Below are 22,393 nucleotides of genomic sequence, written 5' to 3'. Positions count from 1 at the left end.
CATGGTGAAATTTCATCTCTACTAAAAATACAAAATTAGCCGGTCGTGGTGGCGCCTGCCTGTAATGCCAGCTACTCTGGAGGCTGAGGGAGGAGAATCGCTTGAACCCAGGAGGCGGAGGTTATGTGAGCTGAGATCGCGCCATTGCACTCCAGCCTGGGTAACAGCGAAACTCCGTCTAAAAAAAAGTTCAAATACATTCACAAGTAGAAAGGAATATATAATAGACTTTCATAAAACATTATTCAGCATAATTAGATCTCAACATTTATTCAATCTTGAATCATCTATTCCCCCAAAATACTTTTCCTTTTTTTCCTAGAGCATTGAGAAATAAGCCCTTGACATCGAGCCCTTTTGTCTGTAAACACTTCGCTGTAAACAAAACAACTCCAGCTGTTTTGTTGTTGTTGTTTAAATAATAGAGACAAAGGCTCACCCTTTCACCCAGGCTGGAGTACAGTGGTGTGATCCCACCACTTTAGGAGGCTGAGGAGGGAGGATTGCTTGAGCCCAGGGGTTGGAGACCAGCCTGGGCAACATAGTGAGACCCCAACTCTACAAAATAAGTTTAAAGCTCCCTGTAGCCTCGGACTCCTGGGTTCAAGCCATTCTGCTGCCTCAGCCTTTCAAGTAGCTGGGACTACTAGTGTAAGCCAGCATACTGGCTAATTTTTTATTTTTATTTTTTGTAGAGACGAGGTCTCACTATATTGCCCAGGCTGGTCTTGAACTCCTGGGCTCAAGCAATTGGCCTGCCTCAGCCTCCCAAAGTGTTGGGATTACAGGCATGAGCCACGGCACCTGGTTGGTTTTTACATTTTTAAGTGGTTGAAAAAAAAATAATATGACATGGGAAATTTATATGAAATTCAAATTTGTATCTATAAATGTTTTTCTGAGACACAGCCATACCCTTTCCGGGTGTGGTGGTACACACCTGTAATCCCAGCTACTCAGGAGGCTGAGGCAGGAGAATTCCTTGAACCTGGGAGGCAGAGGTTGCAGTGAGCCGAGATCGTGCCACTGCACTCCAGCTTGGGCAACAGAGCGAGACTCCGTCTCAAAAAAAAAAAACCAAAAAAACCAAAAACATTCTAAGAGATAGGTCTTGCCATGTTGTCTGGGCTGATCTTGAACTCCTGGGCTTAAGCAATCCTCCCACCTTAGCCTCCCAAAGTGCTGGGATTACAGGAGTGAGCTCACACCCGTGCTCAGTTGATGCCTATTTGTTGATGCATTGTCTATGGTTGCTATTGTTTATGGTAATCACACGTCTGTAATTACAGGCTGTCTCAATACAGAAAAGGGTATATACAGTGCTTCAAGCGTGGAATTGAGTAATTGAGACAGAGACCATATGACCCAGAAAGCCTAAAATATTTACGATCTGGCCCTTTACAGAGGAGGTTTGCTGACCTCTGAGCCGTAACCAGTCCCTTTCCCCTTTTATTCTTGCCATTGCTTTGTTGGAGAAACTGGGTCTCTGTTCTGTGGGGCAGGGCCCTGGATCCCCAGTTAGCCTGGAAGTAGCGAAATCAGTTACGCCCGCCATGGGCTGGAATACTTGGAGGTGTTTCCCACACCTACTTGCAGATTATATCTGGGGTCTCCGGGTAAAGGGAGATTCTCACTTTCTGTTATTATGTTTAAAATATTGGAATACAGGCCGGGTTTGGTGGCTCACGCCTGTAATCCTAGCACTTTGGGAGGCTGAAGTGGGCAGATCACTTGATGTCAGGAGTTCGAGACCAGCCTGGCCAACATGGTAAAACCCTGTCTCTACCAAAAATACAAAAATTAGCTGGGTGTGGTGGCACGTGCCTGTAATCCCAGCTACTTGGAAAGCTGAGGTATGAGAACCGTTTGAACCCGGGAGGTGGAGGTTGCAATGAGCCGAGATCGCGCCATTGCATTCCAGCCTGGGTGATGGAGTGAGCCAGTATCTCACACACACACAAAAAGAAGATTGGAGTACAAAGCAGGAGACAGAATTAGATCCCAATTTTTTTTTTTTTTTTTTTTGAGATGGAGTTTCGCTCTTGTTGCCCAGGCTGGAGTGCAGTGGCGCAATCTCGGCTCGCTGCAACCTCCGCCTCCCAGGTTCAAGCAATTCTCCTGCCTCAGCCTCCCGAATAGCTGGGATTACAGGCATGTACCACCACACCTGGCTACTTTTGTATTTTTAGTAGAGAGGGGTTTCACCATGTTGGTCAGGCTGGTATCAAATTCCTGACCTCAGGTGATCCGCTGCCTCGGCCTCCCAAACTACTGGGATTACAGGTGTGAGCCACCGCGCCTGGCCTGATTCCAATTTTGTAGGAAAAAAAGCCAGACACACATACATGTGCACACACACATCCCCTACAAACCTAACCCCAACAATGACATATTTATATAGAAAAAGACTAAAGGCTGGGCATAGTGGCTCATGCCTATAATCCTTGCACTTTGGGAGGTCAAGGCAGAAGGATCACTTGAGTCTAGGAGTTAGAGACCAGCGTGGGCAACATGGTGAAGCTCCACCCCTATAAAAAAATACCAAAAATTGGCTGTGTGTGGTGGCACACCCCTATAGTCCCAGCTACTTGGGAGACTGAGGGGGTCCCAAAAGTTGAGGCCGCAATGAGTTATGATCACACCACTGCACTCCAGCCTGGGCAACAGAGGGAGACTCTGTCTAAAAAAAAAGATGAATAAAGACTAGAAAGCTAAATAGCAAAACACTAACAGTAATTGTTTCCAAGTGATGAGATTACAAATTACTTTTATCTCTTTCTCCATACATTTCTTTGTGTTTTTGTTTTGAGACAGGGTCTCACTCTGTTGCCCAGGCTGGAGTGCAATGGCATGACCTCGACTCACTGCAGCCTCAACTTCCCTGGCTCAGGTCATCCTCCCGCCTCAGCCTCCCAAGTAGGTGGGATTGCAGGTGCATGCCACCACACCTGGCTAATATTTATTTATTTATTTTTTTTGAGATGGAGACTCACTCTGTTGCCAGGCTGGAGTGCAGTGGCATAATCGCGGCTCACTGCAACCTCCACCTCCTGGGTTCAAGCGATTCTTCTGCCTCAGCCTCCTGAGTAGCTGGGACTGCAGGCACGCGCCACCACATAAAGCTAAATTTTGTATTTTTAGTAGAGATGTGGTTTCACCATATTGGCCCCAGGCTGGAACCCCTGACCTCGTGACCCACCCACCTTGGCCTCCCAAAGTGCTGAGATTACAGGAGTGAGCCACCACGCCTGGCTCGCCCCCCGCCCTTTTTTTTTTTTTGAGATAGCATCTTGTTCTGTCACCCAGCCTGGAGTGCAATGGCACAATCTCAGCTCACTGCAACCTCCACCTCCCAGGTTCAAGTGATCCTCCTTCTTCAGCCTCCTAAGTAGCTGGGATCACAGGTGTGCACCACCATGGCCAGCTAATTTTTGCATTTTTAGTAGACACGGGGTTTCATCATGTTGGCCAGGCTGGTCTCAAACTCCAGACGTCAAGTGATCCACTCACCTTGGCCTCCCAAAATGCTGGTATTACAGGCGTGAACCACCATGCTCGGCCTTAATTTTTATATTTTCTTTAGAGATTGGGTCTTGCTATGTCTCGAACTTCTGAGCTCAGGTACCCACTTGCTTCAGTCTCCCAAAGTACTGGGATTATAGGCTGTCTCAATACTTACCTGTAGTTTCTAGTTTCTCCAGTACATTTCTCTATTGAATAACATCCAAAAAATATATATTTTTTTCCTTTTAGAATTTCCTTTTTAAAATTTTTATTTATTTTAGAGACAGGGTCTCCCTACGTTACCCAGGCTGGTCTTGAACTCCTGGGTTCAAGTGATTCTCCTGCCTTGGCCTCCTGAGTAGTTGGGATTACAGGCGCATACCACCACGCCTGGTTAATATCAGAAAAATAAGCCGGGCGCGGTGGTTCATGCCTGTAATCCCAGCACTTTGGGAAGCTGAGGCAGGTGGATCATCTGAGGTCAAGAGTTCGATACCAGCCTGGCCAAAATAGCGAAACCCCATCTCTACTGAAAATACAAAAATTAGCCTGGCATGGTGGTGCACACCTGCAGTCCCAGCTCCTTGGGAGGCTGAAGCAGGAGAATCACTTGAACTCAGGAGGTGGAGGTTGCAGTGGGCTGAGATCATGCCGTTACACTCCAGCCTGGGCAACAAGAGCGAAACTCTGTCTCAACAAAAAGAAAAATAAAGAACACAGATGGTACGAGGCAAGGTCACGCGTGGATAAGGAAACACCAAATCTGCCCAGGAAGACAGCGGGATGGCTTTGATATCTCTGGGCTGACAGTAGGAGATCTAAGTTCATGTCCTGCCTCTGCTATTCATTCATTTACCCATTCATTCATTCAACCATTCAGCAGACAATTTCTAAACACCCTCTCCGTGTCAGGCACTGGGTACAGCCATGGCGGAAATCCTGCCTGCCTGGAGCTGGCTTTCTAGTAGCGGAGACAGATAATAAATGGATAATTACACACCTAACTCATTATGATTCCATTTTTATAGTGCAGCATGACACACAGAGAAGACAGGCCCACTTACCCTTGGCCACGTGTAACGTGGCAGGCATTTGTCTGAATTCCTGGCTTACCTTGGTGATGTGGCAGGTGGGGCTGCATGGAGATTCAGGGACAGCTCCTCTCAGGCAGACCCCTCAGGAACCTTAAAAGGATGCAGGAAGCCCAGCGTGGTGGCTCACGCTGGTAAACCCAGCACTTTGGGAGGCCTAGGCGGGAGGATTGCTTTAGGCCAGCAGTTCAAGACCAGCCTGCGCAACATAGTGAGACCCCCACCTCTACAAGAGAAAAAATTTAAAAATTAGCCGGGTGTGGTGGGGCGCACCTGTAGCCCCACCTACTCAGGGGGCCAAGGCGGGAGGATCGCTTGAGCCCAGGAGGTTGAGGCTGCTATGAGCCATGTTCATACCACTACACTCCGGCCTGGGCAATAGAGAGAGACCGTTTCTCTTTTAAAAAAAGCAATGGAAAATGTGACTTGATGGGTCTCCTGACCATGCCTTTCTGTGTAGCAGAAATTGGGTGGAAGCTGAGCTATAGCCACCTGTGGGCACTGCCATGGCCGCTGGGCAGCAGAACTCTTCATGTACCCTCCCACCTACACTCTTGCAGCCACTGCCTCGTGACAAAGAGGTTCTTAGGATTGTCCAGACCATGGCTGCAGCCGCAGGGTTTCGTTTTGTTTTGTTTTTGAGACAGGGTCTTGCTCCATCACCCAGGCTGGTGTGCAGTGGTGTGATCATGGCTCACTGCAGCCTTGACATCCTGGGCTCAAACCAGTCTCCTGCCTCAACCTTCCGAGTAGCTGAGACTGCAGGTGAACGCCACCATGCCCATCTATTTTTTTTTTTTTTAATAGAGTCTCGCTCTGTTGCCCAGGCTGGAGTGCAGTGGTGTGATCTCAGCTCAGTGTAACTTCCGCCTCCCAGATTCAAGCAATTCTCCTGCCTCAGCCTCCCAAGTAGCTGGGATTACAGACGCTTGCCACCATGCCCAGCTAATTTTTTGTCTTTTTAGTAGAGACAGGGTTTCACCATGTTGGTCAGGCTGGTCTTGAACTCCTGACCTCCAATGATCCTCCTGCCTCGGCCTCCCAAAGTGCTGGGATTACAGGCATGAGCCACCTCACCTGGCCACCCATCTACTTTTTTAAAAAATTTATTGTAGAGATAGGGCCTTGCTATGTTGCCCAGGCTGGTCTTGAACTCCTGGCCTCAAGCAATCCTCCCGCCATAGCTTCCCTTAGTGCCAGAATTACAGGCATAAGCCCCTGCGCCTGGCCTGCCACAGATTTTTATCATTGGTAGGATCATCATTCCCATTTTACAGATAAGCAAACTGAGGCTTGGAGCGGCAAAGGCACACAACCAAATTCCCACAGCAGGATAAAGAGCAGAACTAGGCTTAGAAGCCAGGTTTCTGTGATGCCACAGCTGAGACTCTGCCCATCAGGGGTCTTACGAGTGTCCCCACCTTGACATTCATCCAGGTTTCGAGTTCTTTGAAGCCAGTGCCAAGGAGAACATCAATGTGAAGCAGGTCTTCGAGCGCCTGGTGGATGTCATCTGCGAGAAGATGAACGAGTCCCTGGAACCCAGCTCCGGCTCAGGCAGCAATGGGAAAGGCCCAGCCGTGGGGGATGCTCCAGCCCCCCAGCCCAGCAGCTGCAGCTGCTAGAGATGGCCCCCAACCCCCCACCCACCCCTCTCCTGCCTCAGCAGGGACTGTGATCGAGGCATGAGCCACAGTGGTTATCTCCAAGCTCAGGGCAATCCCTTCCCTCCTGTCAACTGCCCCCTGACTCCTGCATGGCTCATTCCTTCACAATGTCGCCGTGGCTGCCAGGTTCCGCAGGCAGCCCCAGTGGGAGGCTACGGACCATGGGGACTCAGCTCTGCATGGCAGGCAGGGGCCCGGGGACATTGGCATGAGCTTGCTGCTTTCCAGGGTGTGTTAAGGAGGGTGGCCGTGGGTGACACGTCCCACTCTGTCTGATGGAGGGGCATCCATGGTGCCTTCTAGCTTAGAACCATTTTCCAGGTCTCTTCTGGGTTGGGCAGGACTCATATTCCCAAGCTGGTGGAAGATGGTTCATCTTCTTCCTCGCGTAGTGTGGGTTCTTGGAGTTCATCCAGGTAAGGCGGCGCCTCTTTCTCAGGTCCTGCAGGCTGGTCTCTGAGCCTGCCCCCACGAACTTTCTGGATTCCAAGATGGGATGGTGATTTTGACCCCTGCAGACCCTCTGCTTGCAAAAACCAGCATTAAAGCGGCTTTTCCCCATTGTAGAAGGGACAGGGAGTCAGATCCCCTCAATCCCCCCGGCTTCAGGGACCCCAGAAGTGCCTTCCAAGCTTCCCCCAAGATCCACATCACCCACGACCTGCCACTGTTTTTGCTGTGTTCACCGCATCTCTGATCCTGAATTTAATTCTGGAACTATGGACCACATTAGATGGGGCAGAGATTTGCCCAACCCCTAGCACTCCGGTTCTGGGCTCTCGGCCAGAAGTTAATTAACCTCAGAGCCAGGAGCCTGGGGCCTCCCTCCCAGGCCCCGTTTAGCTGGTTGTGTTTTAGGCAAGTTCTTGCCCAATCATACATCCTGCTAGAAAAGGAAATGAAGCAACGTTCCCAGCCACCACAGGCAGTTGTCGGCGACTTTCTGATGTAAGCTCCTCCGACTTGAGGGGGGCCCTTCGACACCCAACGTCCATTTCCCAATCCTTGTCATTGGCAGGGCCCAGGGATGTGACAATTTTTGCTAATGGAGGAGTCACTTTTTTTTTTTTTCTTTTTGAGATGGTCTCGCTGTCTCGCCCAGGCTGGAGTGCAGTGGTGCAATCATAGCTCATCACAGCCTCAAACCTAGGGGTCACTTCTAAGGGATGCTGGGGGTTGGGTGGAAGGGGTGAGGAGGTAGGATTGAGTAACTTGCTGTCACTGCTTGTACTTTGTAACAGCCTGAGAGTGGCGGGCCCTTATGTGAATGGGGGGGATGGGCTGTGATCAGTGCCGGGGGGTTCCCTGAAGCTGGGGTCCCCACCTCCAGGGGCTTCTGCTCAGAGGTTATGTGTGCAGTTTGAAGATGTACGTCTTGACCTCCAGTTTAGAGGCACTTTCTGCCCATCAGATTCCAAACTCTAGGGGCGCAGCACCTTTTCTTTGCTCCCAAACACCAACCAACGCCCCTTAACAGGACCAGCACTGTTAGGATGGCTAAGCGGATGTTTTATGTTCCCACCTCCCCGACTCTGTTTCAGAGGTTGTGTCTGCTCCCCCAGCCCCTGAAGCCAAAATGACTTCCTGCAGCTTTCATGAGCTCAGCCTCTTCCCTGGGGTATGTGTGAGGGGGAAAGCCTGGTTCAAGTTTAGATTTATTTCTAGGGAGCCCTGGTTTCTTCATACCAGAGGCTACCCTTAGAACTTTGGAGTGAGGGTATCTTTTTTTGTGGTTTTTTTGATACAGAGTCTCGCTCTGTCGCCCAGGCTGGAGTGCGGTGGCACAATCTCAGCTCACTGCAACCTCCACCTCCAGGGTTCAAGTGATTCTCCTGCCTCAGCCTCCAGAGTAGCTGGCATTACAGGCACCTGCCACCACACCTGGCTAATTTTTGTATTTTTAGTAGAGAAGGGGTTTCACCATGTTGGTGAGGCTTGTCTCAAACTGACTTCAAGTGATCCACTTGCTTCGGCCTCCCAAAGTGCTTGAATTACAGGCGTGAGCCATCACGCCCAGCCGAGGGTATCTTTTATACCAACAAATTAGATGACTGAGGTGAAATGGACAAATCCTATACGCACACCAAGTGAGGGTATCTGAGTATGTGGGCGGGAGTCAAAAATTTTTAGTTACTTTAACACTAAAGTCAAACTAAAGCAGCTTCAAAAAGACTTAAGATGCAATATGGCCTGCTGAGGTTTTTGTTTGTTTGTTTGCTTGTTTTTTTAAGACAGAGAATCACTCTGTTGCCCAGGCCGGAGTGCAGTGGCATGATCTCAGCTCACTGCAACCTCCACCTCCTGGGTTCAAGCGATTCTCCTGTCTCAGCCTCCTAAGTAGCTGGGACTACAGGCACCTGCCACCACGCCCAGTTAAGTTTTGCATTTTTAGTAGCGACAGGGTTTCACCTTATTGGCCAGGCTGGTTTTGTTGGCCAATTGTCTCTAAACTGCTGTCAAAAAAAGGAATGGATCAGATTGTCTTGAATAGGGCAGAGCTAACCTGTAATCACCTGTGTGATGTGAAACAGCTTTGACTGCATCTTACTCCTGACCTGGCCTAAGCTTTCTGTTTACATAAGATTTTTCAAGAATTCAACTTCAAGTAGCAGCGGAGAGAGCTGCCTCAGGATTCTCTCAAAAACTGGGAATAATATGGGAACATTTATTTCTTCTAAAAATAAGGCAAATGTTACATTGAATGATTTGGGGGATGAGGTTTAATTGGAAATGGTCTCTGGGGACTGAAAACTGATGTTTTTGCAGATTACCTCAGGGAAACGGAGGTTTGTTGAGTTTACAGACACATTTAACCAAAGGCCGTGGGAAAACCCCTCTCCAGCTCCAGGGGATTGAAGTCAGGAACACCCACTAACCAGTGCCTTCCTTCTTAACATTCACTTTTAGCAGCTTGTGTTTACATGGGCAGTTTTGATGGGAAATTGCCATGACCACAGCGGTTTGGAGTTCTGGGTTGTTTTTTTTTCTTCTTTTTCGGGGGACTGGGGGACTCCTCCCAAGATCACATTTTAGCATCTTTCTCTCCTACTCCATTTAGAAAAACAAGTAAAGGGTGAAATGTGGTCTCAGTGTTAACGCGATAATTCCGCTACTGGCTCCTCCCTGATGATTCTGAAATACACTACTGAACGAGCTCTGGCTGGTCCTTTCTATCCTGGATGCGGTTCTTCTGTGTAGCAATTCCTTGATGTCCAGTTTGGAAAGATGTACTCTTTTCTCGACCAGAAAAAATTAAATCCGTCATGCCCAAATATAGTTGTGCTTTTATTTCCATTAGTGAAGTGCATTTCTGGGAAAGGGGGGTTGATTTGCAACTAAGCAGATGTCAGTCAAGGGCTCTTCAAGACACAGCAGAAACCTCACCGGGCCTCGGGCTGCCTCTCACTGGGTCTCATGGCCACCATCTTGACCTTGGAAAGCTCTGTTATATGGAAGGTAGTGAGGACACTATTTCTCTCAACTACTTCTAGTAAAAAGCTCAGTTCTCTCCACAGCAGCAAGAGGGCATCTGTGAACACCTGAGTCAGAGCACATCCCTCCTCTGCTTAGAACCTTCGATGGCTCCCACCTTACTTGCAGTAAATGCTGAAGTCCTTCCTGTGGCCCCAGGGCCCTGCATGATCTGATCCATCCCTTCCCCACCCACATCTCTCCACTGGCCTCCCCACACTTGCTCACCTCCAGCCGCTCTGGCCTACTTGCTGCTATCTGAATATACCAGGCTCCTGCCCCAAGGCCTTTGCCCAGAATGTTCCCCCTGCCTCTGCCTGGATGGCCCTTACCCCAGGTAGTCACAGTTGATATGATTTAGCTTTGTGTCCCCACCCAAATCTCATCTTGAATTGTAATCCCCATAATCCCCACGTGCCAGGTGGAGGTCGTTGAATCATGGGGGCGGTTCCCCCATGCTGTTCTCCTGATAGCAAGTGAGTTCTCTCGAGATCTGATGGTTTTATAAGGGATTCTTCCGCCTTCTCTCGGCTCTTCTCCTTCCTGCCACCTTGTGAAGGAGGTGTCTGGCTTCCCCTTTGCCTTCTGTTATAATTGTAAATTTCCTGAGGCCTCCCCATCCATGCTGAACTGTGAGTCAATTAAACCTCTTTCCTTTTTTTTTTTTTTGTTTCTGTTTTTTTTTTTTTTTTTTTTTTTTTTTGAGACTCAGTCTTACTCTGCCACCCAGCTGGAGTGCAGTGGTGCCATCTCGGCTCACTGCAACCTCCGCCTCCCAGGTTCAAGCAATTCTCCTGCCTCAGCCTCCCAAGTAGCTGGGATTACAGGCACGCTCCACTACACCTGGCTAATTTTTGTGTTTTTACTAGAGACAGGGTTTCACTACGTTGGCCAGGCTGGTCTCGAACGCCTGACCTCATGATCTGCTCACCTTGGCCTCCCAAAATGCTGGGATTACAGGCGTGAACCACCGTACACGGCCAAACCTCTTTCCTTTATAAATTACCCAGTCTTGGGCAGTTCTTTCTAGCAGTAGGAAAACAGACTAATACAACAAAGCTCCCCTAACCGAACTTCCTCTTTTGGGTTACTGTGCAAATCTCACTTTCTCACTGCCCCCTCCCCAGTACTGCAATCTCCCTCCCCAGCATTTCTTTTTTCTTTTTCTTTTTTTTTTTTTGGAGACAAGGTCTTGCCGTATGGCCCTGGCTGGAGTGCAGTGCCACAATCATGGCTCACTGCAGCCTCGAACTCCTGGACTCAAAGGATCCTCCCACTTCAGCCTCCTGAGTTTCTGGAACTACAAGCAAGCACCACCACGTCCAGCTGATTGAGTGATTGAGAGATGGGATCTTGCTATGTTGCCCAGGCTGGTCTTGAACTCCCAGATTCCAGCCATCCTCCCAAAGTGCTGGGATTGGCCAGGCGTGGTGACTCATGCCTGTCATGCCAGCACTTTGGGAGGCTGAGGCAGGAGGATCACTTGAGGTCAGGAGTTTGAGACCAGCCTGGCTAACATGACAAAACCCCATCTCTACTAAAAATATAACAAATAGCTGGGCGTGGTGGCACGTGCCTGTAATCCCAGCTACTCGGGAGGCTGAGGCGGGAGAACGGCCTGAACCCGGGAGGCGGAGCTTGCAGTGAGCTGAGATCGCGCCACTGCACTCCAGTCCGGAAGACAACAGAGAAACTCCGTCTCAAAAAAAAAAGTCCTCGCCGGGCGTAGTGGCTCAGTCAGGCCTGTAATCCCAGCACCTTGGGCGGCCGAGGCGGGCAGATCACGAGGTCAAGAGATCGAGATCATCCTGGCTAACACGGTGAGACCCCCGTCTCCATTGAAAATACAACAAAAAAATTAGTCGGGCATGGTGGCGGGCGCCTGTAGTCCCAGCTACGCGGGAGGCTGAGGCAGGAGAATGGCATGAACCCGGGAGGCGGAGGTTGCAGTGAGCCAAGATCGCGTCATTGCATTCCAGCCTGGGCGACAGAGCGAGACTCCATCTCAAAAAACAAAAAAACAACAAAAAACAAAAAAACACAACCTAAATGACAGGTTTGGAGAGCTTCTGAGTTGATGAACACATACAGGTGCTGGAAGGGTGGTGCCCCCCTCCGCCAGAAAGGGTGTGGAAGAGCTGCACACCATCCCCCATACATTGCCCTCTTTATCACTTCCATTTGGCTGTTCCTGAGTTGTCTCCTTTGTTTTTTGTTTTGTTTTGTTTTGAGACAGAATCTCGCTCTGTCGCCCAGGCTGGAGTGCAGTGGCGCGATCTCGGCTCACTACAAGCTCCGCCTCTCGGTTCAAGCGATTCTTCCGCCTCAGCCTCCGGAGTAGCTAGGATTACAGGGCGTGCGCCACCACGCCTGGCTAACTTTTGCATTTTTAGTAGAGACAGGGTTTCATCGTATAGGCCAGGCTGGTCTCAGACTCCTTACCTCGTGATCCGCCCGCCTCAGCGTCCCAAAGTGCTGGGATTACAGGCGTGAGCCACTGCGCCTGGCCTGAGTTTCTCCTTTATCATAAACCAGGAGTAGTAAGTAAAACACTTGCCTGGGATCCGTGAGTCATTCTAGCAAATTATCAAACCTGAAAGGGAGGGGGCTTGTGAGAACCCCCCTGACTTTGTAGCCACATTGGACAGAAGTATGAGTAACCTGGGAACTCAATACTTGTACCTCTGAAGTGAGGGAAGCTCCGTTTTGTGGGACTCAGCCCTTAAATCTGTGGGGTCACACACCAACTCTGGGTAATTGGTGTCAGAATTGAATTGTAGAACACACAGCGGGTGTCCACAGAGAATTGGAGAATTACTTGGTGTGGAAAACCCCACGTGTTTGGTGTCAGAAGTGTGGGTAAAAAAGTTTATTTCTGGCCGGGGACACTGGCTCACACCTGTAATCCCAGCACTTTGGGAGGCTAAGGTGAGAGGATCACTTGAAGTCAGGAGTTCCAGACCAGCCTGGCCAACATGGCAAAACCCCGTCTCTACTAAAAATACAAAAATTAGCCGTGTGTGGTGGCAGGCACCTGTAACTCCAACTATTCAGGAGGCTGAGGCAGAAGAATCGCTTGAAACCAGGAGGCAGAGGTTGCAGTGAACTGAAATCGTGCCACTGCACTCCAGCCTCGGCAACAGAGCAAGACTCTGTCTCAAAAAAAAAAAAAAAAGAAAAAGAAAAAAAAAGAAAATGAATTAGATAAATCACTATTTTGCAACCTCTTCTGAAAGAATTGATTCAGAATGCTATGGTCATTGAATGAACCCCTGAGTTCATTGATGCTCAGCTGTGACCATGACTATATCTTAAAAACCACTAGGATCATCCCCAGACCCATGTCACAGCCCAGTTCAATTAAATTAGAAGATCAGGATCTGGCCGGGCTCAGTGGCTCACACCTGTAATCCCAGCACTTTGGGAGGCTGAGGCGGGCGGATCACGAGGTCAGGAGATCCAGACCATCCTGGCTAACAAAGTGAAACCCCGTCTCTACTAAAAATACAAAAAATTAGCCGGGTGTGGTAGCGGACACCTGTAGTCCCAGCTAAGCGGGAGGCTGAGCCAGGAGAATGGCGTGAACCCGGGAGGTGGAGCTCGCAGTGAGCTGAGATTGCATCACTGCACTCCAGCCTGGGGGACAGAGTGAGACTCCGTCTCAAAAAAATAATAATAATAAAAGATCAGGATCCGTGGTTCAGGTTTAGGTAGTTTGTTAAAGCTTCCAGGTGATTCTAATCTACAGCCAGGGCTGGTAACTCATGCTTTTCAGGAAATATGTGGGCAAGAGGAACAGGGTAAATAACCGAAACCACAAAGAAAGCAGTAAGCCCAGAACATGTGGCACTCCTCAAGCATTTCACACTTTCTTTTCTTTTCTTTTTTTTTTTTGAGATGGTGTATTGCTCTGTCGCCCAGCCTGGAGTGCAGTGATCTCAGCTCACTGCAACCTCCACCTCCTGGGTTCAAGCAATTCTCCTGAGGTCAGGAGTTCAAGACCATCCTGGCCAATATGATGAAACCCCGTCTCTACTAAAAATACAAATATTAGCTGGGCATGGTGGTGCATGCCTGTAATCCCAGCTAGGCAGGAGAATCACTTGAACCCGGGAGGCTGAGGTTGTGGTGAGCCAAGATCGCGCCATTGCACTCCAGCCTGGACAACAAGAGTGAAACTCCATCTCAAAAAAAAAAGAAAAAAAATTAGCTGGGCGTGGTGGCGCATGCCTGTAGTCCCATGTACTCAGAAAGTTGACATGGGAGACTCCCTTGAGCCCAGGAGTTAGAGGTTACCTTGAGCAACAGTCGCATCTCTGCACTCCAGCATGGGTGACAGAGTGAGGCCCTGTCCTTTTAAAAAAATTTTGAGCCAATTAGGAAAACTCAACGATGGCCTAGGTATTAAGGGATGCCAAACAAGCAATGTTAATTATCCTAGATGTGATAATGGTGTTACAGTTGTGAACACAAATGAACATATTATTAGAGATGTGTACTGAAATATAAAGGGAAGAAATGACGTTGTCTGGGGTTTGTTTTTTGGAGGGTTTTGTTGTTGTTGTCTTGTAGAGATGGAGTCAGGCCAGGCACAGTGGCTCATGCCTGTAATCCCAGTGCTTTGGTAGGCCGAGGCAGGCGGATCACTTGAGGTCAGGAGTTTGAGACCAGCCTGGTGAAACCCCATGTCTACTAAAAATACAAAAAATTAGCCAGGCGTGGTGGCAAGCGCCTGTAATCCCAGCTACACGGGAGCCTGAGGCAGGAGAATTGCTTGAACCCAGAATGTGGGGAGGTTGCAATAAGCCGAGATCACACCACTGCACTCCAGCCTGGGTGACAGAAAAACACTCCATCTTAAAAAAAAAAAAAAGGTGGGGGGGTCTTGCTGTGTTGCCCAGGCTGGTCTCAAACTCCTGGGCTCAAGCGATCCTCCTACCTCGGTCTCCCAAAGTGCTGGGATTACAGATGTATCACCACAAAAAAAATGATAAGTGAGCTGATAGGTGTGTTCATTAGCTTGATTTAATCATTCCACATTGTATGCACATATCAAAACATCACATTGTACCCTATAAATATGTACAATTATGACTTGTCAATTTAAAAGAAAAAATACTTTATCAAGGGTAAAAAGGGGATTGATAGAGCAAATATGTCAATCTTCGCATTGTTGAACCTGGGTGATGTGTATGTTTCTTTGGATGGATGTTCTTGGCTTTTGTGAAAGTTCTAGATTTTTCACAGAATAATTTACAAAACTGGCTGGGTGCAGTGGCTTACACCTCTAATCCCAACACATTGGGAGGCCGAGGCAGGTGGATCACCTGAACTCAGGAGTTCAAGACCAGCCTGGCCAACATGGTGAAACCCCATCTCTACTAAACATACAAAAAATTAGCTGGGCATGGTAGCGAGTGCCTGTAATCCCAGCTACTCGGGAGACAGAGGCAGAAGACTTGCTTGAACCCCAGAGGTGGAGGTTGCAGTGAGCCGAGATCGTGCCATTGCACTCTAGCCTGGCAACAGAGCAAGACTCTCTCAAAAGAAAAAAAACAAAAACAAAAACCACACACACACACACACACACCAAGAATAATTTACAAAACAGGAAAGTTGTATGAGAAAGGACATAGTCTCTCATTCAGGCATTTTGAGGTAAAGTTGTCAAAAATGAAAGTAAGGAGAAAGAAGTCAGGCTGGACAGGGGTTTCCCAAATCTTTTATTAACAATCTCCCCTCCAGAAGCAGTGAGTGCCACAGAGAAATAAAACTGAGACTGAATCTCCAGCAGCCAGACGGGCCCAGGTGTCTCATCTTCTCCAGGCCTGGGTGTCAGCCCAGCTTGATAAACAGCAGCAAAGTGGCCAGAATTCCTGGCAACTGAAATGGGTGAAGAAAGAAACATGGATCCAATGCTAGAGACCTCCAAACCAGAATCATACTGGAGTTACAGGGGCAAGGGGAGCATCCTGTTCCAGAAAGGTGAGGGGCAGGGTTTTACAGATGGCTGAAGAACCGCCTGGGCTAAGTTGGAGCCACTGTGGTTACAGTGCATTCGTCTCCACTTATTTTTTATTTGTTATTTATTTTTTATTTTTTTGAGAGACGAAGTCTCCCTCTGTCGCCCAGGCTGGAGTGCAGTGGTGCCATCTCGGTTCACTGCAAGCTCCGCCTCCCAGGTTCACGCCATTCTCCTGCCTCAGCCTCCTGAGTAGCTGGGACTATAGGCACCTGCCACCACGCCCGGCTAATTTTTTGTATTTTAGTAGAGACGGGGTTTCACCGTGTTAGCCAGGATCGTCTCGATCTCCTGACCTCGTGATCCCCCGACCTCGGCCTCCCAAAGTGCTGGGATTACAGGCGTGAGCCACCGTGCCCGGCCTATTATTATTATTATTATTTTTGAGAAGGAGTCTCACTCTGTTGCCCAGGTTGGAGTGCTGTGGCACTATCTTGGCTCATTGCAACCTCCATCACCCGGGTTCAAGCAATTCTCCTGCCTCAGCCTCCCGAGGAGCTGGAATTACAGGCGCCCAGCACCACGCTCGGCTAATTTTTGTATTTTTAGTAGAGATGGGGTTTCACCATGTTGGTCAGACTGTTCACGAACTCCTGACCTCAGGTGATCCATTCGCCTCGGCCTCCCAAAGTGCTGGGATTACAGGCATGAACTACTGCGCCTGGCCCATCCTCTCCACTTCGGCCCTCCCGGGAGCCCTACGGACCATATTCCCCAGACTCCACTGCCACATAACTTCCGGTTAGGCTTGGCCAATAGGAAGCACCGGGAGAAGACGGGTGAGCGGGAGGAGAGAATGGTAGGGGATTCCTTCCCCACTTCCTCCCTCTTTTCTTCCCCTCCTTCTGGGCTCCTACCCTCTTCACGCCCTTTCTAGAGCCTTCAGGCCTAGAAGAAATAAAAGTTCCCCATGTCTTTAGCTCCTGGGCGCCTCATTTCACTGAACCCTGTCACCCCTCTGCAAGGAGGCCCCTGAAAACATCTTAAATGGACCATCTGGGGGCTGAATGCTGTTTCCTGCTGGGATCCTCGGGGAGGAAGGTATTGTATAGTTTACAAGTACATATTCAATATTATAAATTTGTACAGTGAAAAAAATTACCCCAAAGAAATAAATATCCCAGATGGTAAGATAGAGCCTTGTCTTGGTTAGTGGCGATTTGCAGAAAAGACACTACTATGTTGGTAGTCAATGTGGGGAAAGCATGTAGGAAAAATTTCTTGGGCAATCAGGGGCATGGAGAACTTTTTATTAAACAACATTGAGATATAATTGATAGACTATACACGTTACCTTTCTAAAGTATACAGTTCAATGGTTTTTAGTATATTCAGAGTTGGGCTACCATCACTACTATATAACTTAAGAACATTTTCATCATGAACCACAGAAACGCCATACCTATTATCAGTCACTCCCCATTCTTCCCGTACCCTCTGGTCCCTGGCAATCACTAACTACCTTTTATTTCTATGGACTTGCCTATTCTGAACATTTTGTATAATGGAATCATATAATATCGTGACTGGCTTCTTACACTTAGCATGATGTTGATATGGTTCATCCACATTGTAGCATATATCAATAAGTTTTTGTTGTTGAATAATATTTTATTGAATGGATATGCATTTTCTTTATCCATTCATCACTTGATGTACATTTGGGTTTTATCTACTTTTTGATTATTATGAATAATCCTGCTATGAGCATTTACGTAAAGGTTTTTGTATGGATACATGTCTTCAATTATCTTGGATTATAAACATAGGAGAGAAGTTGCTGGGACAAATAATAATTCTGTGTTTAACATTTTAGGAAATGGCTTCACCATTTTACAATCTCACCAACAATGTATAAGGGTTCAAATATCTCTACATCCTTGTCAACACTTATTATTGTCTTTAGCCATCCTAGTGAGAATAAAGTGTTTTTTATTTGCATTTCCCTAATTAATGATGGTGGTAGAGCATTTTCTATGTGATTACCGGACATCTGTATGCCTTCTTTGGATAAAAATCTCTATTTGAATCCTTTGTCCATTTTAGTTGGGTTACTTGTCTTTTTATTAAGATATAATTTTTTTTTTTTTTTTTGAGACGGAGTCTTGCTCTGTCGCCAAGGCTGGAGTGCAGTGGTGCAATCTCGGCTCACTATAAACTCCACCTCCCAGATTCAAGCGATTCTCCTGCCTCAGCCTCCCAAGTAGCTGAGATTACAGGTGTGCATCACTATGCCCAGCTAATTTTTTTATTTTTAGTAGAGACAGGGTTTCACCATGTTCGTCAGGCTGGTCTCGAACTCTTCACCTCGTGAGCCGCCTGCCTCGGCCTCCCAAAGTTCTGGGATTACAGGCAAGAGCTACCACACCCAGCCTTGTAGTTTTACTTTCTTATGTCATTGCAATATCTTGTATTGGCGTCATAGAATAAACGGAGAAATGTGTCTTCCTCCTTTTTATTGGCAGAGTTTGCGGGTGAAACAATGGTGTTAATTCTTCTCTAAAAGTTTGGTAATATTTCCAGTGAGGATATCTGGGCCTGATCCTTTCTTTGTGGGAAGTTTTTTGGTTACTAATTTAATCTCATTACTTGCTGTAGATCTATTTAGATATTCTATTTCTTCTTGAGTCAGTTTTGGTAGTTTATGTTTATCTAGGAATTTGTCTATTTCATCTAGGTTAGCTAATTTATTGGCATACAGGTTCACACTTTTCCCTTATAGTTGCTTTATTTCTGTAAGGTCAGTAGTGATGTCTCTCTTTCATTCCTAATTTTACTAATTTGAGTAATCTTTCCCTTTTTTTCCCCCTTCAGTCTACTAAAGTTCTGTCAATTTTATCTTTTTTTGTGTGACATGATCTCACTCTGTCACTCAGGATGGAGTGCAGTGACACAATCATGCCTCACTAGCCTTGATATCCCAGGCTCAAGTGATCCCCCTGCCTCAGCCCCCCAAGTAGCTGGGACTACAAGCATCTGCCACCACACCTGGATAATTTTCTTATTTTTGTTTTTGTAGAGATGGGGAGTCTCACTATGTTGTCCAGGCTGATTTCGAACTCCTGGGCTCAAGCAGTCCTCCTGCCTCAGCCTCCGAAAGTGCTAGAATTACAGGCTGAGCCATTATACCCGACCTGTTTTATCTTTTCAAAGAATCAAATTTTGGTTTTATTGATTTTCTCCATTTCATTTATTTTCACTCTAATCTTCAGTATCTTCCTTCTGCTTGATTTGGGTTTAGTTTGTTCTTCTTTATTGAGTTTATTTCTTTTCTTTCTTTCTTTTTTTTTTTTTTAGTTTTGTGTTTTGTTCACTGCTGTGTCCCAGTGACCAGAACAGTGTTTGGCATACAGTAGGTGCTTAATAAAACAGCTCAAAGACCCTAGGGAGGCTGGGTATTACCTGTATCACTGCAGCTCCCAGGAAGCCCCCACTCAGGGTGAAGCTCTGAGTCTTGGTGATTTTTAGGAGTTTATGGAAACAGCCCTGAGGAAACAAACACCAAAACAAGCAGGAGCTGGTTAGGGGCTCATGGATTGCAAGTCCCCATCAGCCCCAACTCATTAGGCCACCCAGACGCCTCTCAGATTCTTTGAGGAGAAGGGGGGAGAGAGCCATGAGGGCCTTCCCTCCATCTCATTTGACTGCCACCCGCCCCCCGCCACCCTAGCATCTTCCCTGTCCTCCTCATTCCCCCAAAAGAACATACCGATGATTCCCTTCTACTTGTCTGTGCTAATGTGCCAGTGTGGCAATTAAGTGTGGTTGGACATCCTCGATTATTACTAGCTGTGTGACCTTGGAGAAGTCGCTATACCTCTCTATAACTCCATTTTCCCACCTATAAATGGCACCCACTGGATCTGCCTTACAAGAATTTTGTGAGGAGTAAAAGAATCAAAGGCCAGGCATGGTAGCTCATGTCTATAATCCCAGCACTTTGGGAAGCCAAGATGGGAGGATCACTTGAGCCCGGGAGTTCAAGACCGGTCTGGGTAACATAGTGAGACTCCCTCTCTATAAAAAATGTAAATATTAGCCTGGTGTGCGGCTGTAGTCCCAGCTACTTGGGAGATTGGGGCAGGAGGATTGCTTGAGCTCAGCCAGTTGAGGCTTCAGTGAGCCATGATCATGCCACTACACTCCAGCCCAGGGGACACAGCAACACCCTGTCTCAAAAATAAATAAATAGGCTGGGTGTGGTGGTTCATGCCTATAATCTCAGCACTTTGGGAGGCGGAGGCAGGTGGATAACGAGGTCAGGAGATCAAGACCATACTGGCCAACATGGTGAAACCCCGTCTCTACTAAAAATACAAAAATATAGCCAGGCATGGTGGCGGTGCCCGTAATCCCAGCTACTTGGGAGGCTGAAGCAGGATAATCAATTGAACCAGGGAATTGGAGGTTGTAGTGAGCCAAGACTGTGCCACTGTATTCTAGCCTGTCGACAGAGCGAGACTCCGTCTCTAAATAAATAATAAATAAGGCTGGGCACGATGGCTCATGCCTGTAATCCCAGAACTCTGAGAGGCCAAGGCTGGCAGATTCCCTGAGCCCAGGAGTTCGAGATTGGCCTGGACAACATAGCGAAACCCCGTCTCTACAAAAAATACAAAAATTAGCCGGTGTGGTGGTATGTGCCTGTAGTCCCAGATACTTGGGGGGCTGAGACGGGAGGATTGTTTGAGCCTAGGAGGTCAAGGCTGCAGTGAGCCATGTTTGTACCACTGTACTCCAGCCTGGGTGACAGAGCAAGAACCCGTCTCTAAATAAATACATAAATATAAAAGAAGGAATCTACATGAAGTACATTGCAGTGGCCTGACATTTAGCCAGCATTCAATAACTGTTAGTTATTTTTAAGTGCTCTTTACATATGAACAGAAGAGCTGACATGTATTCAGTGGCTTCTCGGTCCACAGATTTTCTTACTCATGTCTCACTATAACCCCATGATTTGGGTACTCTTCTTTCCTCCATTTTGCGGATGAGGAAACCGAGGCTCAGAGATATTAGGAAACCAGGCAAAGTGCATTGGCGGGGCATCCTCCTGAGGGTGGTAGGGCCTCCTCTCTCCTTCCTGCACCTTTTTTTTTGTGGGGGACGGAGTTTGGCTCTTGTTGCCCAGGCTGGAGTGCAGTGGCGTGATCTTGGCTCACCGCAACCCCTGCCTCCCGGGTTCAAGCAATCCTCCTGCGTCAGCCTCCCAAGCAGCTGAAATTACAGGTGTGCAACACCACACCCAGTTAATCTGTAAATTTTTTATGAAGATGAGCATCTTGCTATGTTGTTCAGGCTGGTCTTGAACTCCTGGCCTCAAGTGATCCTCCTGCCTTGGCCTCCTAAAGTGCTGGGATTACAGGCATAAGCCATCACACTCGGCCATATAATAGGTATTTAAGTGCCTGGCACTGAATTGGACAGTGGCAACCCAGCAATGTATAAAACAGACAAAATTCCTGCCCTCATGGGGCTGACATTTGAGTGGGGAGAACAGCTAATGGCAAGCATAGTGATAATACTGTAAAGTGGTGATAAATGCTGGAAAGACACAGAAACAGGGTATGAAGACAGAGCATGATCGTTGGGATGAGGGATCCTTTTATAGATGGGAAGTCATAACAGCCTCATGGAGAAAGCGCCAGTTGAGTAAAGACTTGAGAGGTAGGAAGATATGTGAAGGAAGAGCACTCCAGGCAGAGGGAACAGCCTGTGCAAAGGTCGTGAGGCAGGCATGTGCCCGGTGTTTCTGAGCAGTAGCAAGGAGGCCAGTGTGCTGGAACAGAGTGAGCAAGGGGGAAAGGTTAGGAGGTGACAGGCAGGTTGTGCAGGGCCTAGTAGGCCAGTGTCTGGCCAATGTCTGGCCTGTGTCTGTCTCTGAGGCCCCTGCCTGGGACTCAACCTGGCTGATTTTCCACAGGGCCTATTTCCCTGCAGGAGCCATTCAGTGCAAATGAAGGAATGAAAGATTCATATTTCTTCTTCTTCTTCTTCTTTTTTTTTTTTTCTATTTTAGAGAGAGGTCTTGCTTTGTGGCCCAGGCTGGAGTGCAGCAGCACAATCACGGCTCACTGCAGCCTTGACCTCCTGGGCTCAATCGATCCTCCTGCCTCAGCCTCCCAGTTAGCGGGGACTACAGGTTCACGCCACTATGGCCAGCTGATTTTTAAATTTTTTGTAAAAACAGCATCTTGCTATGTTGCCAAGGCTGGTCTTGAACTACTGGACTTAAGTGATCCTGTCGCCTCAACCACCAGAATACCTGGGACTTAGGCATGTGTCACCACACTCAGCTAATATAAAAAATGTTTTTTGGCCAGGCAGGGTGGCTCATGCCTGTAATCCTAGCATTTTGGGAGGCTGAGGCAGGCAGATCACCTGAGATCAGGAGTTCGAGACCAGCTTGACCAACATGGTAAAACCCCATCTCTACTAAAAATGCAAAAATTAGGCCAGGCACGGTGGCTCATGCCTGTAATCCCAGCACTTTGGGAGGCCAAGGCGGGCAGATCACGAGGTCAGGAGATCGAGACCATCCTGGCTAACATGGTGAAACCCCATCTCTACTAAAAAAAATACAAAAAAATTAGCTGGGTGTGGTGGCGGGCACCTGTAGTCCCAGCTACTTGGGAGGC

General features: G+C 47.9%; 2 protein-coding genes and 1 long non-coding RNA gene across 10 annotated transcripts in view; 2 read left to right on the top strand and 1 right to left on the bottom strand.

Annotated features, from left to right (window-relative positions):
• RAB3D (RAB3D, member RAS oncogene family) overlaps positions 1–9,534 on the top strand; it is a 17,096-nt gene extending 7,562 nt beyond the window's left edge. The window contains exon 5 of the mRNA XM_024236617.3: positions 6,033–9,534. Within this exon, the coding sequence (XP_024092385.3) occupies positions 6,033–6,220 (188 nt within the window). The 3' untranslated portion in view covers positions 6,221–9,534. The remainder of the gene's footprint in view (positions 1–6,032) is intronic.
• Positions 8,177–22,393, bottom strand: part of TSPAN16 (tetraspanin 16) — a 26,326-nt gene continuing 12,109 nt past the window's right edge. For 3 of the 8 annotated variants that reach the window (XM_024236616.3, XM_054539704.2, XM_002828682.5), the window contains 2 exons: positions 19,158–19,241; positions 15,444–15,616 (listed from right to left, as the gene is read on the bottom strand). In XM_024236616.3, coding sequence (XP_024092384.1) covers positions 15,569–15,616; positions 19,158–19,241 — 132 coding nt within the window. In that variant the 3' untranslated portion in view covers positions 15,444–15,568. Of the gene's footprint in view, positions 9,705–15,443; positions 15,617–19,157; positions 19,242–22,393 lie in introns of those variants that run through there. The other 5 variants (XM_054539697.2, XM_054539703.2, XM_054539700.2 and 2 more) reach the window with 3 other exon arrangements.
• The window catches only part of LOC129051876 (uncharacterized), a 13,492-nt gene continuing 7,598 nt past the window's right edge, over positions 16,500–22,393 (top strand). The window contains exon 1 of the long non-coding RNA XR_008516401.2: positions 16,500–16,796. This is a non-coding gene — a long non-coding RNA (uncharacterized LOC129051876). The remainder of the gene's footprint in view (positions 16,797–22,393) is intronic.

This window comes from Pongo abelii, chromosome 20 (assembly GCF_028885655.2).
Source record: "Pongo abelii isolate AG06213 chromosome 20, NHGRI_mPonAbe1-v2.0_pri, whole genome shotgun sequence".
Lineage (NCBI taxonomy): Eukaryota > Metazoa > Chordata > Mammalia > Primates > Hominidae > Pongo > Pongo abelii.
Note: the sequence above shows the minus strand (reverse complement) of the source record. Positions and strands in the feature narration are given on the sequence as shown.